The 17,357-nt window shown below is 44.9% G+C and overlaps 1 protein-coding gene and 1 non-coding gene across 2 annotated transcripts; both read right to left on the reverse strand.

The window, feature by feature from the left end:
• Positions 1–2,206: 2,206 nt before the first annotated feature.
• Positions 2,207–6,273, reverse strand: Trmt10c (tRNA methyltransferase 10C, mitochondrial RNase P subunit). The gene is made up of 2 exons (NM_029092.4): positions 5,988–6,273; positions 2,207–3,778 (listed from the first exon to the last, which is right to left on the reverse strand). The coding sequence occupies exon 2, from the start codon at positions 3,755–3,757 to the stop codon at positions 2,513–2,515; it is 1,245 nt and encodes a 414-aa protein (NP_083368.1). The 5' UTR covers positions 3,758–3,778; positions 5,988–6,273; the 3' UTR covers positions 2,207–2,512.
• Positions 4,240–4,374, reverse strand: Gm22422. The gene has a single exon (XR_003951991.1). It is a non-coding gene; the product is annotated as a small nucleolar RNA SNORA70 (small nucleolar RNA).
• Positions 6,274–17,357: the final 11,084 nt, after the last annotated feature.

The raw sequence follows: 17,357 nt of genomic DNA on the forward strand, positions 1-17,357 counted from the left end.
GGCTGAGACAGGAGGTCCCCTGGGGTTTGCTGGCCAGCCAGTCCAGCCAAGTCGGCCACCTCCAGGTTGTATCAAAAGTTAAAGTGGCACCAGGGATGGTGGCCATGCCTTTAATCTCACTCAGGTGGATCTTAAAGGCAGCTTAGTCTACATAGTGAAAACACAACTCAAGATAACTAAGACAGTCCAACGACACATGTGTGCATACCCACATGTACACACACATCAGCATATAGGCACAAAAAATTAAAACTAAAAAGCAGCCACATTTCATAGCACCTTGTATTGGTGGTTACCTACACGAAAGCTGTTCGGTATCTGTGAATGAATAACTCAGGCTTCAAGTAGAGATGGGGAGCACTTACCCATTCAGTTCACTGTTTAGCACATAATTATATGTAAGTGACCAGGAAACTGTCGTATAGTAGTATTTAACTCCTGCTTGGTTCACCATGTCTCCTATATGGCTTTAGAGGATAGTATTTACGATTCTCACATTTCTTGTGCCATTAATACCAGCACTTGGGAGGCAGAGGTATGTGGGTGTCAGTGAGCTCAAAGCCAAAGATATACCACAGACCCTTTCTCGGGGAGGGGATATTATGTATCACTCTAGATTGCTGTTTCCTCATGTAAACTTGGCGGCCTCCAATGTGCTGTTAAGCTGAGACCTCGATTCCCAGCAAAGACCCCAAAACCCAAACCATGTGGCTGGGAACAGAAACATGGCTGGGCCATCAGAAACCAGGTTCAGTTCCCATAAACCATGTTGGACATCTTACAACTTACTTGTAACTATAGCAAGGGATATGATGTTTCCTTCTGGTCTCATGGGTACTCACATACACAATACATTCACACAAGCAAGTACACATTAAAGTAAATAAAAACAGGGCCGGAGAGATGGCTCAGCAGTTAAGAACACTAACCGCTCTTCCAGAGTTCAATTCTCAGCAACCATATGGTGACTCACAACCATCTGTAATAGATATCCAATGCCGCCTTGTGGTGTGTCTGAAGACAGTGTCAGTATACACACATACATGAAATAAATAAATCTTTAAAAGGAAAGTAAAAAATAGTAAAAATATAGCTGTCTTAGGAGGGTTTTTATTACTGTGAGGTGACACCATGACCACAGCAACTCTTATAAAGGACAACATTTAATTAGGGCTGGCTGACAGTTCCAAAGTGTTAGCCTGTTACTGTCATGGCAGGAAGGATGTTGGCAGGTACAGTGCTGGGGAAGGGGCTGAGAGTTCTCCATCTGGATCCACAAATAGACTGACTGCCTGCCGCATTTGCATGGCCTGAGATCTGAAACTTCAAAGCCAACCTCCTAGAAGTGATGCACTTCCTCTAAGGGAAGGAAGCCATAACTATTCCAACAAGGCCATACCTAACAGTGCCAATCCCCAAGGACCTATCTGTGGGCATCACTTTATTCAAACAACAATAACTTCTAAGACGTATTTAAAAACCATGTGGCTGAAGAAACAGTATTTCCTAGAAATGCTATCCATACAATAAGTACTATGTATTAACCAGGTATTAATGTCAGCTTTTGTATTCATGTGTGTATATGCCTGCATGAGCTGTGTTTACCACATTTCATACAGGTGCCCTTAGAGTCCAGAGTGTGTCAGACCCACCAGAACTAGAGTTACAGGGGTTGCAAGCCACCCAAAGTGGTGCTGGGAACTGAATTTAAGTTCTCTACAAGAGTCCACTGAGACATCATTCTGGTCCAGACACATTTTCTGTCCTAAAAAATTGCTTTTATTTACTCCAAACTCAATTTTCATAGTATTAGGATTTCCCCTAACATGCTAGGGAAAACCAGTTTTTGGACAATCAAGATTATGTAATGCAATATACCTTAACTTAGTGCCTGGAACACAACCAATGTTATATACAGGCTTTAATTTCATAATTAGAGCTTCAAATTTTAAAAGCTTTAATCTATTTCCTCATGAAAGAACAGTTTCTAACATGGATAAATAAAGAGTATGTATAATGGAGCCAGTCATGGTGATTCAGGCCTGTACTCCCATCATTTGGGAAGTGGAAGTGGAGAATTAGGGTTGAACCTGGCATAGGCTACTGGAGACGTGCCTTCCCTCCCCCAAAACAAAACTCACAAAACAACCCAAATCAACCCTCAAACCAAAATGGACAATAAAGTCTGATATTCAAAGAATCGATTAAAAATAAATAATATTAACTTTTATTGTGTTCAATTCTAGATTAATTATAAACTTGATTGTTTTTACAACAAATAAAACATACTTTCAAAGTTTTGCTGATACATACGTCTAGTCTGGCCTTGATGGAGGACAAGGCTACATGGAAATCCTGTTGCAAAAAAGCAAAGAAGAAGAAAAAATAGGCAAACCTCTACTGTTAGTCTAGAGAGACTGACTTTAAGAGATAATTCCATTTAGGAATAACTACATTCTTGTCACCATACTTTCAGCCTGTTTTCTTCTTTCACCATACTTTCTCACTTAGGTCACCTTTTCCACGTGCGCACATTTAAGGAGCCTTTTCGAAATGAATTTAAAGTCTTTGTCTTCTTCAGTTTCCTAACAAGTTCCTGAGATTGCTCAGAAACCTCTAAATAACCAGTATGCTTTCTCCTGGGAACAAACTTGAGAGCCTCTTCCCAGTTACCAGTGTTTTTCAGGCAGAGCAAAATTCGGATCATCTGATCTAAGGTGAGATTTTTGTTACCAATTTCCCATTGTAAATATTTATCTAGTGGAAGGCACTCTGTTGCTATGTTTAACCGTTTGGCCTTGGCTAAGGATGTTCCTGTCTGTGTATTTTTATCAACAAATGATCCAATTATATAAATTTTATCATGCTTGAAGGTAGTCATAACATTGGGAGAATCTGCAGTTAAATATATAATACTGTCCTTTGGAAATAAATCAACAGGAGACTTTTCTGTTGCTGTTAAGAGCAATTTGTCCCATTTTTCTCTATAACGTTTAACTAATTCTCTATGATAAGCACTATCTATTTTAAGATTGCAGAAATAAATGTGGAAAGGATCAACATTTCTTCTGTTCCATCCTTCACTTTCTAAAAGTTGAGAAACAGTATTCTGCAGTTCACTTGGTTTCATGTAATTATCATAGGCCATGTCAAAAACCAAAGGCTGTCCAAACTGCATAGCCTGGACACCCTTCCAACCCAGTGCAATGTTGATCTGTCGATCCCATAGTCGAAGAAACATGAAGTCTTGCTGTTGTTCTTCTGCGGTGGTCTCTAGCAACCTGGCCCTTTTTGCTTCTTCCCTGGCCTCCGCTTTCATCTCCTTCTTTACCTGCTTAGCTTTTTTCGCCTTTTCCTTCCCATACAGATACCGTAAGTATTTCTTCTTGGCTGATTTAGAGGCACATTCCATAAGGGTTTTGAGATCTTCTTCAGTAATATGTTCTGGTACTTCTTTGCCAAGCAATCTCCACATCTCAATTAGTTCTCTGGTTGAGGCGAGGGAATCTTCATCTTTGTCTGAGACCTCTGAAACACCATCTTCTTGAATGCTCGACTTCATTGTAGCTTTCCACCCATCCAATTCTAGCTGCTCAGGAGGGGATGCACTGTCCTTATTATGACAAGACAAAGAAGGTGCTTTGGAGGACATGTATCTCTGCAGAACTCCTGAATATAAATGACTTCTCTTCCTATGAAAGGTATATGGCACCAGACATCTGGCAAAAGGTCTTAAGAAACGGACAGTCACATTCATTTTGAAGAAATGTGAGGAACCCTGTAAAAGAAGAAAAAATTAAGTTGAAGATTTAAAATTTTTTTAACTATGAAACTGGTCACCCCGCCCTGCCCTCTGGCAGACTGGATATGAGAGCTACTAATGAATGATTGGTGAGGTATAGGCCTCAGCTCAGCAGGAGCAGAAGCCTTTATGAAAACTGGGTCTGCCATAATTGGGGATATTCTGATCCTACACTCACCAGGGACAGGCCACTTCTCAGCTACCATGGCTTTAAATTTATCTGCACTAAACTTGGTGAAGCCCCATTTCTCTAGGCTGAAGATTTTCTGGCTCTCAGGAAAGCTGAAGTTGGCCTTAGTCACAGTCACACGCTCCTTACTCTGCAGATTGGTATGGAGAGACTAACCAATCAATGTGCCACTGGTCACCGTGGCCCCAAACACTCGTATAGAGCCTAGGTTGAAATAGCATTGAAATGACACATGACTGCACCTGAAGACTGTCTCCAAGGTCCCTTTGGGCAGCCTGCACATTCAGCAGGCTGCATACACTAGCAAGGAGGATGCTGTTTGCAACCATTGCACACCAGACTCCTATGAGGAAAGGAACCTGGTCGGCTTAATTGGCTGCAGAAGGCAACTGATTTCTGAAGTTCAGCGGGAAACCTTTGAAAATCTTAGACATTGCACACCACCAAGTCAACTGCTAAGCTGCGATCACTTACTGGTCAATTTTTTTTTTTTTAATTTGTGAGACAAGGGTCTTGTTATGCTTGGTGTCAAACTCATCAATTTAAGTGATCTGGCACTATAGCTGTGCAGCACCACTTCCTGCTCCACGTGATTTTATATAGTAATTTCAACATATTCTTAAACAAAAGGTTGACTCAAATTCCTCTTTTAGCTTTGTTATGGAACGGGCCTAAATGAGCAATATAATAACACAGCAAAGTTATATGGCAATTATAGGGCTGAGAACAAGACACTATAATCTCCTTCAGATGCACATCCAATCTCAAGATCCTTTATGAAATCAACAATGGAGACAAAAAGCAGGAAAGTTACGGAAGATGAAACCTGACTTAAAAACAAACAACCCTAAAGCACTGCCCACAAATGCCTTTGCGCTTCCACAACAGAAATGCAAGGCAGCTGACTAAAACAGACAGTAAATGTCTCAGCTCAGACTTTATAGCAGACGTTATAAAATAAAATATACAAAGCCAGGACAAATATATAAAAGGTTCTATAGTTTTATCTCAAAGAACTAGATGTTCCACAAAACAGCGAAAACACTTTGTTTGAGAACTTATGTAAAATGTGAGGGAGAAGGAAAATTCTTGAAAAATCCCACCCATCTTTAGCTTCTTGTCTGACTCTGTATACCCGTGCGTGTCCTCTGCTCCATGCAAATGCCCGGATGCACTCCATTCCACAGCAGTATAGTCCTAACTATGTGTTCCGTTGAGATCCAAGTTCACTCATGTGGTTTAAGCGGGTTTTTGCAGTATCACCCTTTGCTTGCCTGCCTTTTCAGCTGCACATCTTCTTTTCCCACTTTAGAGCAAACAATCCTATTAGTTTTTCAGAGCACCCTGTGCCTATGATAATACTTGTTTTCCCCACCAGAAACTAAAGACTATATTCCATTAGGATAAGGGCTGTGCCTATCCAGTTAAACGTGGCCAGCTTAGTCTACATATTGAGTTCCATGACAGCCAGGAATACTGTAAGACCGGTATCAAAAAGCAAAACAGCAAAACCATTCAAAAACAACCAAAAAATAAAAACTGATATCAGACTTTGAGAATTATTATTTAACTTAGAATCCTCAGGACCTGAGTTTGACAAAGTTATCATCCTGGGTAAGGCTTATTGTAGGCCTTCCAGCCCATGAGACCCTACTTAAAAAAAAAATATAAAAACAATATAGTTGATTTTTGCCTTTGTAACTAGTAGAAAGAAATTTCACACCACCATAGAAATTAAAAACAAAAACAAAAGTATAGGTTCTCCACTCTTTAGCGCCGGCTGGCAAATTCCCTTCCAGACAATTCTCCTGCCTCTGCCTCCCGAGTCCTGCCCCACCACACTCACTATAACAACCAAATTTTAAAAATATTTTATAGTAAAGTTCTGTGTGTGAGTCTGCGAAGGGGGTAATTATGTGCGCGGGCATGGCGATGCCCGGAGAGATCGAAAGCATGGGGAGCACCTAGGCAGAGAGACAGACCCCGACGACTTACACTTTAAAGCGCGACACAGGAGACGATCTGGGTGAACGCGGCTTCCGCTTCAGGTAGCGCCGTGCCTAACGACTCCTACAGCACGGCTTCCTCTCGCCTGGGGTTCTCAGAGGCCACGTTCCACGCCCCGCATCCTGGAAAGCCAGCGGGTCCACCCAGCACCCCAGCACCGGCAGAGAGAAGCTCCGCAGGTACCCAGACTGCGGCCGGCGGCTGGGCTGCAGGACTCCGGAGCAGATCCGCGTGCACACCGCGGCCTGCACTGCACCGCGAGGGTTTCCGCCGCGGCCGCCGGAAGTCCGGCACCACCGGATGTCCCGCCCCTCCGGCCACGGCCTCTGACGTTTAACTCGGCAGGCAGTTTGTTTCCCCACCCCCACCGCGCCTAAAGTCGCTCTGCGACCTCGCCGACTGCCCCTGAGTCCCCCGGAAAATGACGTTTTGAGTCGATTTGGGGGCTCGCCACCGATGCCCTGCCACATCATTTATTGCTTGGCGGTTAGAACTCGAATCCTTACAGGCTCTCAACTTGGTCACTCTCGTTACGCGCATGTCATAACAAAACCATAAGACTCAAGTCTTCACGTTCTATTTTAGAATTTAATTCTAGGCGGGCTAATGGCCAGTGTTTAATCCCAGAGTTTGGGAAGCTGAGGCGGCGGATCTCTGCAAGTTCGAGGCCATCGTGGTCTACAGAACGAGTTCAAGGACAGCCAAGGCTTACTCAGAGAAACCCTGTCTAGAAAAATCCAAGAAAGTAAAAGTAAATAAAATCTAATTCTAAATCAGTACTATTGCTAGTACCTACTACAGTGTGTACATACCATGTCACTTACGTGGAGAACAGGAGACAACCCCCGGGTATTGGTCCTCAGAGACAAGTGGATTTCTATGAGTTTGAGGCTAGCACAGTCTACTAAGTTTGAGTGAAAGATTCTGGCAGAATGTAAAAGGTCATAGAAGCCCTGAAATTGGTAAAATAGATTTTATTGTTAGTAGAACTGGCTTCATTGATTTAGAAAAATAGAGGTGCACAATGCTTTGGCCACTCCTCGAACCTGTGTGCCTGCCAATGTTCTGACCAGGTGTGTGCCCATTGCTGTACCTTCATTAGATTTTTTCCTTGTTTCCCTCCCATACCCATTTCTTGAGGAATCAATCATTTTAGAATAGATATTGTTTAGATCTGGAAATCCCCTAATCTCCCCCTTCTCCTTTCCCCCCGAGGGCCTATAAAAACTGGAAACTCTTTTCTCTCGGGGACGACTCCTCTACCCCTGCGTGGGATATGAGTCGTCCCCAGAGCTCTGGCTTTCCCCAAATAAAGCCTCATGTGGTTTGCAACAAGCTCGGTCTGTCGTGAGTTCTTGGGTGTCCGCTATTGTCCTGAGGCCTGAGTGAGGAGCTCCTCTCGGAGTTTTTCATTTGGGGGCTCGTCCGGGTTTGGCGTGACCACCCACGTCTCCGAAGACCCACTTGGAGGTGAGATTTTTTTGTCCAAAAATATTTCTGTAAGCCGGCTAGGTTCTGTGCTGAAATTTGCAGCCGCGACGTTTCGTGAGAAACAGAGACCTTTGCCTCGGGATGAGGCACTGAGTGTGAACAGCAGACGTGCTGGAATCACTGGCTGCTGCTCGCTCTGGGGGACGCCCTGAGCGAGGGGAAGGACTCTAGGAGTCCGTCTGAGGTGGGGAGTGTACTCCCTCGACCATCTGTATTTCTGAAGCCCTGAGCGAGGGGAAGGACTCTAGGAGTCCGTCTGAGGCGGGGAGTGTACTCCCTCGACCGCCTGCATTTCTGAGTTGGTTTTGTCAGTTTGATGGAAGACAGGCATCTGTCAGTGTGTATTTGTTTTTTGTGTCTGTTTTCAGGTATTTGTCAGTGTGTATTTGTTTTTTGTGTCTGTTTTCAGGCATTTGTCAGTGTGTATTTGTTTTTTGTGTCTGTTTTCAGGTATTTGTCAGTGTGTGTATGTGTGTTTTCTGTGTTTGTTTTGTGTTTTCCATGGTACTGGATGGACTGTAACGACCCCCCTAAGTTTGACTTTAGACCACTGGACTGAAGTTAGATCAAGGGCCCATAATCTTTCAGTAGAAATTAAGAAGGGACCTTGGCAGACTTTCTGCGCCTCCGAGTAGCCGACTTTTAATGTAAAATGGTCACTAGAAGGGACTTTTGGTTTACTCTTATCTTTGAAGTTAAAGCCATTGTTTTTCAGAGTGGACCTGGGTCCCACCTGGATCAACAGCCTTACCTCATTCAGAATTCACCGCCATAAATCAAACCATGGGTTCCCCCATGCCTCTCAGAGCCCTCCCCTGGCTGCTCCCATGCACTCGAGTGGGTCAGCACAGTGCCCTCGCTTTCTGCCCTAAGAAGGAGTCCCTGCACCCGGCTCTGAGATTGCTAAAGGCACAGTCTGAGGACCGAGGACTACAGCTGGGACCCGGAGCCGACAAGCCCAGAGTCCCCCAGCAAATGAAGCTCCTGACACCACTTCTGCCTTTTCCTTTGTGAGCTGTGGGTAACCTGCCCACAGACAGGCAGTCTCTGCAGACCCTTCAATATTGACCTTTCTCATCGGCTGATCTGTACAATTAGAACGCTGGGTTCCCTCTGGACCGGCCAGATTAGAACTACAACACGGCACAAGGTAAGGAGAGGTTGACAGTTTACTGGCCGGGCTCTAGTCTAAAGGGAGCGATGAGACGCCCCACCAATTTGGCTAAGGTAAGAGAAGTGATGCAGGGCCTTACAGAGCCCCCATCTGTTTTTCTAGAAAGATTGATAGAAGCTTATAGATACTATACTCCTTTTAACCTGACCTCTGAGGGTTAACAAGCCGCGGTTGCTATGGCTTTTAAAGATTACATGCCATGGCTTTACAGGATTTAGTTAAGGAGGCAGAGAAGGTGTATCATAAGAGAGAAACAGAGGAAGAGAAGAGAGAGAGGGAAAAACGAGAAGAAGAAGAGAGAGAGAAACAGAGGGAAAGAAGACAGGAGAGGAATCTAAGCAGGATTTTGGCCACAGTAGTAGGGGAACGTGAAGGAAGGAATAGGCCAGAGAATAGACAGATAGGGTACCTGGGCAACAAGGAATCCAGATCTGGAGGAAAAAGATCTGTCCAGAAGATTTTAGAGAAGGACCAATGTGCCTATTGCAAAGAAAGAGGACATTGGGCACAGGAATGCCCAAAGAAGGGAAGGGCCCCTAAGGCCCTGACTCTGAAAGATGATGAATAGGGGAGACGGGGCTCGGACCCCCTCCCCGAGCCTAGGGTAACCCTGATGGTGGAGGGGACCCCCACGGACTTTTTAATTGACACAGGGGCAGAGCATTCTGTGCTGAAACATCCACTGGGAAAAATAAAAAATAAAAGAACCATAGTGATTGGAGCCACTGGTCAGAAACAATACCCCTGGACCACTGCACGCACTGTAGATCTGGGGAAAGGCCAAGTGAATCATTCCTTCTTGGTCATTCCTGAGTGTCCCACACTGCTTCTAGGAAGAGATCTTCTGACTAAATTAAAGGCCCAGATCAGATTTACCCAAGAGGGGCCGAGAGTAACTTGGGAATCTCCCACCTCCGTAGTCTTAGCCCTGCAGCTTGAGGAAGAATACCGATTGCATGAAGGCATAAAGCAAACAGAGGTGCCAGACCTAAAAGACTGGTTGACTGCTTTCCCTAGAGCATGGGCAGAGACTGGAGGCATGGGAATGGCTGTCAGAGTTCCCCCTGTGGTTGTGGGCCTGAAGACAGATGCAACCCCTATAGGAGTGCGCCAATATCCAATGAGCCGTGAAGCAAGAGATGGAATCAGGCCACATATTCAGAGACTATTACAATTAGGTATTTTGGTACCGTGCCAGTCACCCTGGAATACTCCTTTACTGCCGGTAAAGAAACCTGGCACGAGTGACTACTGACCAGTCCAAGACCTGAGAGAGGTCAATAAGAGGGTCCAAGATATTCACCCAACTGTTCCTAATCCCCATAACCTCCTCAGCTCACTCCCTCCAGAGCGAAAATGGTACACAGTACTTGATTTAAAAGATGCTTTCTTTTGCCTGAAGTTACATCCCTCCAGCCAGCCCATATTCGCCTTTGAGTGGAGAGATCCTGACACTGGACAAACGGGACAATTGACCTGGACACGGTTACCCCAGGGGTTCAAAAACTCCCCCACCCTTTTTGATGAGGCTCTACATCGAGATTTAGCCTCCTTCCGAGCTGAAAACTCCCAGGTAACCCTGCTCCAATATGTTGATGACTTGCTCCTTGCTGCAACCACGGAGAGAGAATGTTGGCAGGGGACCAAGAAATTGCTAGTAGAACTGGGTGAGTTGGGTTACCGGGCCTCTGCTAAAAAAGCCCAGCTATGTCAGATGGAGGTAGTCTATTTGGGATATATCCTCCGGGATGGAAAACGGTGGCTGACAGAAGCTAGAAAAAGGACTGTGACTCAAATACCAACACCGGCTACTCCAAGACAGGTGAGAGAATTCTTGGGCACCGCTGGGTTCTGCAGACTTTGGATACCTGGGTTTGCAACACTGGCTGCCCCCCTGTACCCCCTGACCAAGTGTAGTGGCTATTCCTGGTTGTCAACTTGACAATATTTGGAATGAACTACAATCCGGAATTGGAAGGCTCACCAGTGACCCTTATCTGGAGGCTTGGAGATCCTTATCTGGATCTTGGTTTGAAGATCTTGAGCCATAGTGGCTATGGATTCCAGAAGATTGAATCTCCGAGTTAAGGAACACACCTTTAATCTGGGCTATGCCTTTCATCTGGGATTAAAGGTGTGGTGGAACACACCTTTAATCTGGGCTACACCTTTTGCTGGAGACAATATAAGGACATTGGAAGAAGGGAGTCTAGCTCTTGCTCTTGCTCCTGCTCCTTCGCCTGCTTGCTGCGTGAGACTGAGTAACTGCTAGATCCTTGGACTTCCATTCACAGCTGTGACTGAACAATTGTTGGGAATTGAGCTGCCGACTGTAAGTCATCAATAAATTCCTTTATTATCTAGAGACTATCCATAAGTTCTGTGACTCTAGAGAACCCTGACTAATACAGAAGTTGGTACCAGGAGTGGTTCTAGAGTAACAGAAGTACAAGGATGAATCTTTTAAAATTCTGGAATTGGCTTGTTGATCCACCAGCACTTTCAACTATTGAAACCTCTCCAGATTCTCTCCCTCCTGGGAGCTCAGAGAATTTTGAAGACCCATGGTTGAAACTATATTCCGAACTTAAAGAAGCTAATGCCCTTGATTTTCTTAATGAATTAGGTGATTCAGTGCACAAAGCTTTCTACAAGATGGGGAAAAAATCGAAAAATGATTTTACAGGCTGGCTGCTCTTAGTATCTGTGGAAAAAATGATGAATGAAAGGAAGGAGTTGTGTGATAAAATCGAAAGGCTCCAGACACAAGTAAACGATCTAAAAGTTGCTAAGTGTGTCCTTGAGGAGAATCTTCTCTCTTGTAGCAATAGAGCTCAAGTTGCAGAAAATCAAACAGAAACTCTCATTGTAAGGTTGGCTGAACTACAGCGAAAATTCAAGTCTCAGCCTCAGAGTGTGTCGACAGTTAAAGTAAGGGCTCTAATTGGCAAAGAATGGGATCCTACAACATGGGATGGGGATGTGTGGGAAGACCATGTTGAAGCTGAGAATTTTGAATCCTCAGATTCTCAAGGGTTTGCCCCACCTGAGGAAGTAGTACCCTCAGCCCCACCTCTTGAAATAATGCCTTCCCCACATGAGGAAATTAATTTTGCAGAGTCTGCTCACGGCCCACCAATAGTTTCTTCTAGACCTGTAACCAGACTCAAAGCAAAACAGGCTCCTAGAGGGGAGGTAGAAAGTGTAGTCCATGAGGAAATTCGCTACACTACTAAGGAGCTTAATGAGTTTGCTAATTCATTCAAGCAGAAACCTGGTGAATATGTGTGGGAATGGATTTTAAGGGTGTGGGATAAGGGTGGAAGGAACATAAAACTAGAGCAGGCTGAGTTTATTGACATGGGTCCTCTGAGTAGAGATTCTAGGTTTAATACGGAAGCTCGCATAGTTAAAAAAGGTGTCAAAAGTTTGTTTGAATGGTTGGCTGAGGTGTTTATCAAAAGATGGCCTACTGGAAATGACTTGGAGATGCCTGATATTCCGTGGCTTAGTGTTGATGAAGGGATTTTAAGACTTAGGGAAATTGCAATGCTAGAGTGGATATATTGTGTAAAGCATAATTGTCCACAATGGGAAGGTCCAGAAGATATGCCTTTCACCAGCTCTATAAGACGCAAATTGGTGAGAGGGGCACCAGCACATTTGAAGGGTTTTGTTCTTTCCCTTTTCCTTGTGCCAGATCTTAGCATTGGAGATGCTTCTGCTCAATTAGATGAATTAAATTCACTGGGTTTAGTTGGATTCCGAGGTAACAAGGGCCAGGTGGCAGCATTGAATCGCCCGAGACAAGGTGATTCTAGTTATTATAATGGACAGCGTAGACAAAAGAATGTTTATAATAACATACCCAGTAATGGTCAGCACAGGAGAGGTGAAATTTATAATGGCATGACTCGGTTGGACCTTTGGTACTGGCTAACCAATCATGGTGTTTCCAGGAATGAAATACATAGGAAGCCTACTGCATATTTGTTTGATCTGTATAAGCAGAAAAATTCTCAAACAAATGAAAGAAAGGCTACATTAGATCGTGGTAAACAGCCAAATGAAAGAAAGGCTACATTAGATCGTGGTAAACAGCAATCTCGGCCAGTGAGTCAATTTCCAGACTTGAGACAGTTTGCAGATCCAGAACCCCTTGAATGAAGGGGTGGCCAGGTTCCTCTGAGGAAGGATCTTGATAAGACACTCAAAGGTTTTGCTGTTACCCTTTCTCCAGTTCTTCCCCAGAGGGACCTACGGCCTTTTACAAGGGTAACTGTACACTGGGGAAAAGGAAATAATCAGACTTTTCGGGGTCTGCTGGATACTGGTTCTGAGTTGACACTGATCCCAGGGGATCCCAAGAAACATTGTGGCCCTCCAGTTAAAGTAGGGGCTTATGGAGGGCAGGTGATTAATGGAGTTTTGACTGATGTCCGACTCACAGTAGGTCCAGTAGGTCCCCGGACACATCCTGTGGTGATTTCCCCAGTTCCAGAATGTATAATTGGGATAGATATACTCAGAAATTGGCAGAATTCTCATATTGGTTCCCTGAACTGTAGAGTGAGGGCTATTATGGTTGGAAAGGCCAAATGGAAGCCTTTAGAGTTGCCTCTGCCAAAGAAAATAGTGAATCAAAAACAGTATCGTATTCCTGGAGGAATTGCAGAAATTACTGCCACTATCAAGGACTTGAAAGATGCAGGGGTGGTGGTTCCCACCACATCTCCATTTAACTCTCCTATCTGGCCAGTGCAGAAAACAGATGGATCATGGAGAATGACAGTTGATTACCGAAAACTAAATCAGGTAGTAACTCCAATTGCAGCTGCTGTACCAGATGTAGTTTCCTTACTTGAGCAAATTAACACATCTCCTGGCACCTGGTATGCGGCTATTGATCTGGCAAATGCCTTCTTCTCAGTACCTGTCCATAAGGACCACCAGAAGCAATTTGCTTTCAGTTGGCAAGGCCAACAGTATACCTTCACAGTTTTGCCTCAAGGATATATTAACTCTCCTGCCCTGTGTCATAATTTAGTTAGAAGGGATCTTGATCGTTTGGATCTTCCACAAAATATCACATTGGTGCACTATATTGATGACATTATGCTGATTGGACCAAGTGAGCAGGAAGTAGCAACCACTTTGGACTCATTGGTAACACATATGCGTATCAGAGGATGGGAAATAAATCCAACCAAAATTCAAGGACCATCTACCTCAGTGAAATTCTTAGGAGTCCAGTGGTGTGGGGCATGCAGAGATATTCCTTCTAAGGTGAAAGATAAGTTATTGCACCTGGCCCCTCCTACAACCAAGAAAGAAGCACAACGTTTAGTGGGCCTATTTGGATTCTGGAGACAACACATCCCTCACTTGGGTGTGTTACTTAGGCCTATTTACCAAGTGACTCGGAAAGCTGCTAGCTTTGTGTGGGGCCTGGAACAGGAGAAGGCCCTTCAACAGGTCCAGGCTGCTGTGCAGGCTGCTCTACCACTTGGACCATATGACCCAGCAGACCCGATGGTACTTGAGGTGTCTGTGACTGATAGAGATGCTGTTTGGAGCCTCTGGCAGGCCCCTATAGGTGAATCACAGAAAAGACCTTTGGGATTTTGGAGCAAAGCTCTACCATCATCTGCAGACAACTATTCTCCCTTTGAAAAACAGCTCTTGGCCTGCTATTGGGCCTTAGTGGAAACTGAACGTCTGACAATAGGACACCAAGTCACTATGCGACCTGAACTACCCATCATGAGCTGGGTACTATCAGACCCTGCAAGTCATAAAGTGGGACGTGCACAGCAGCAGTCTATTATCAAATGGAAGTGGTATATACGTGATCGGGCCAGAGCAGGTCCTGAAGGCACAAGCAAGTTACATGAAGAAGTTGCTCAAATGCCTATGGTTTCTACTCCTGTTACAATGCCATCTGCTGCCAAGCATGCACCTATAGCCTCATGGGGTGTTCCCTATGATCAACTGACCGAAGAGGAGAAGACTAGAGCCTGGTTTACTGATGGCTCTGCACGTTATGCAGGCACCACCCAGAAGTGGACAGCTGCAGCATTACAACCCCTTTCTGGGACAACCTTGAAAGACACAGGTGAAGGGAAATCTTCACAGTGGGCAGAACTTCGGGCAGTACACATGGTATTACAGTTTGTTTGCAAGAAGAAATGGCCAGATGTACGATTATACACTGACTCATGGGCTGTAGCCAATGGATTGGCTGGATGGTCAGGGACTTGGAAAGATCACAATTGGAAAATTGGTGAGAAAGACATCTGGGGAAGAAGTATGTGGATAGATCTCTCCAAATGGGCAAAGGATGTGAAGATATTTGTGTCCCATGTAAATGCTCACCAAAAGGTGACTTCAGCTGAGGAGGAGTTCAATAATCAAGTGGATAAGATGACCCGTTCTGTGGACAATCAGCCTCTCTCCCCAGCCATCCCTGTCATTGCTCAATGGGCACATGAACAAAGTGGCCATGGTGGTCGAGATGGAGGTTATGCTTGGGCTCAGCAACATGGGCTTCCACTCACCAAGGCTGACCTGGCTACAGCTGCTGCTGATTGCCAGATCTGCCAACAGCAGAAACCAACACTGAGCCCCAGATATGGCACCATTCCTCGAGGTGACCAGCCAGCAACCTGGTGGCAGGTTGACTACATTGGACCACTTCCTTCGTGGAAAGGACAGCGTTTTGTTCTTACTGGAGTAGATACTTATTCTGGTTATGGATTTGCCTTTCCTGCACGTAATGCCTCTGCTAAAACCACCATTCACGGACTGACAGAATGCCTCATCTATCGTCATGGTATTCCACACAGTATTGCTTCTGACCAAGGAACTCATTTCACAGCCAGAGAAGTACGACAGTGGGCTCACGATCATGGAATTCACTGGTCTTACCACATTCCCCATCATCCTGAAGCAGCTGGTCTGATAGAAAGATGGAATGGCCTTTTGAAGACGCAGTTACAGTGCCAATTAGGTGGTAACAGCTTGGAAGGTTGGGGCAGAGTTCTTCAGAAGGCAGTATATGCTTTGAATCAGCGCTCGATATATGGTACAGTTTCACCCATAGCCAGGATTCATGGGTCCAGGAATCAAGGGGTGGAAAACGGAATAGTTCCACTTACTATCACTCCTAGTGACCCTCTAGGAAAATTTTTGCTTCCTGTCCCCATAACTCTAGGTTCTGCTGGCTTAGAAGTTTTGGCTCCAGAGAGGGGAGTGCTCCTACCAGGAGCTACAACAAACATTTCATTGAACTGGAAGCTCAGACTTCCCCCTGGTCATTTTGGGCTTCTAATGCCCTTAAACCAACAGGCTAAAAAAGGAATAACAGTGTTAGGAGGGGTGATAGATCCAGATTACCATGGGGAAATTGGATTACCTCTTCACAATGGTGGTAAGCAAGATTATGTCTGGAGTGCAGGAGATCCCTTAGGGCGTCTCTTAGTACTACCATGTCCTGTGATTAAAGTCAATGGGAAACTACAACAGCCTAATCCAAGCAGGATGACAAAGGACGCAGACCCATCAGGAATGAAGGTATGGGTCAATCCTCCAGGAAAAGAGCCAAGACCTGCTGAGGTGCTGGCTGAAGGTGAAGGAAATACAGAATGGGTAGTAGAGGAAGGTAGTTATAAATACCAATTAAGGCCACGTAACCAGTTGCAGAAACGAGGATTATAAAGTAATATGAATGCCCATTGTAAATTTACTAATGCGTTTGCGATTGTACGAGGGATAGTTATATCATGTTAGGCGTATTTACAACCTTGTTATTGTTTCATGTGAACATGAGATATTATTTGTGTCAAGTTGACAAGGGGTGGATTGTAGTGGCTATTCCTGGTTGTCAACTTGACAATATTTGGAATGAACTACAATCCGGAATTGGAAGGCTCACCAGTGACCCTTATCTGGAGGCTTGGAGATCCTTATCTGGATCTTGGTTTGAAGATCTTGAGCCATAGTGGCTATGGATTCCAGAAGATTGAATCTCCGAGTTAAGGAACACACCTTTAATCTGGGCTATGCCTTTCATCTGGGATTAAAGGTGTGGTGGAACACACCTTTAATCTGGGCTACACCTTTTGCTGGAGACAATATAAGGACATTGGAAGAAGGGAGTCTAGCTCTTGCTCTTGCTCCTGCTCCTTCGCCTGCTTGCTGCGTGAGACTGAGTAACTGCTAGATCCTTGGACTTCCATTCACAGCTGTGACTGAACAATTGTTGGGAATTGAGCTGCCGACTGTAAGTCATCAATAAATTCCTTTATTATCTAGAGACTATCCATAAGTTCTGTGACTCTAGAGAACCCTGACTAATACACCAAGGAAAGTGGAGAATTTAGATGGACATCAGAACATCAGAAAGCCTTTGAAAATATTAAGAAGGCCCTGCTGACTGCGCCAGCTTTGGCACTGCCAGATCTAACCAAGCCCTTCATCCTCTATGTTGATGAGAGGGCGGGGGTGGCCAGAGGAGTTCTTACTCAGGCTCTAGGGCCGTGGAAGAGGCCGGTGGCATATTTGTCTAAAAAGCTGGACCCAGTGGCCAGCGGATGGCCCACGTGTTTAAAGGCCGTTGCTGCAGTAGCCCTACTCGTTAAGGATGCTGACAAATTAACTCTGGGACAGCAAATAACTGTGGTAGCCCCCCACTC

Source organism: Mus musculus, chromosome 16 (genome assembly GCF_000001635.26).
Source record: "Mus musculus strain C57BL/6J chromosome 16, GRCm38.p6 C57BL/6J".
NCBI lineage: Eukaryota > Metazoa > Chordata > Mammalia > Rodentia > Muridae > Mus > Mus musculus.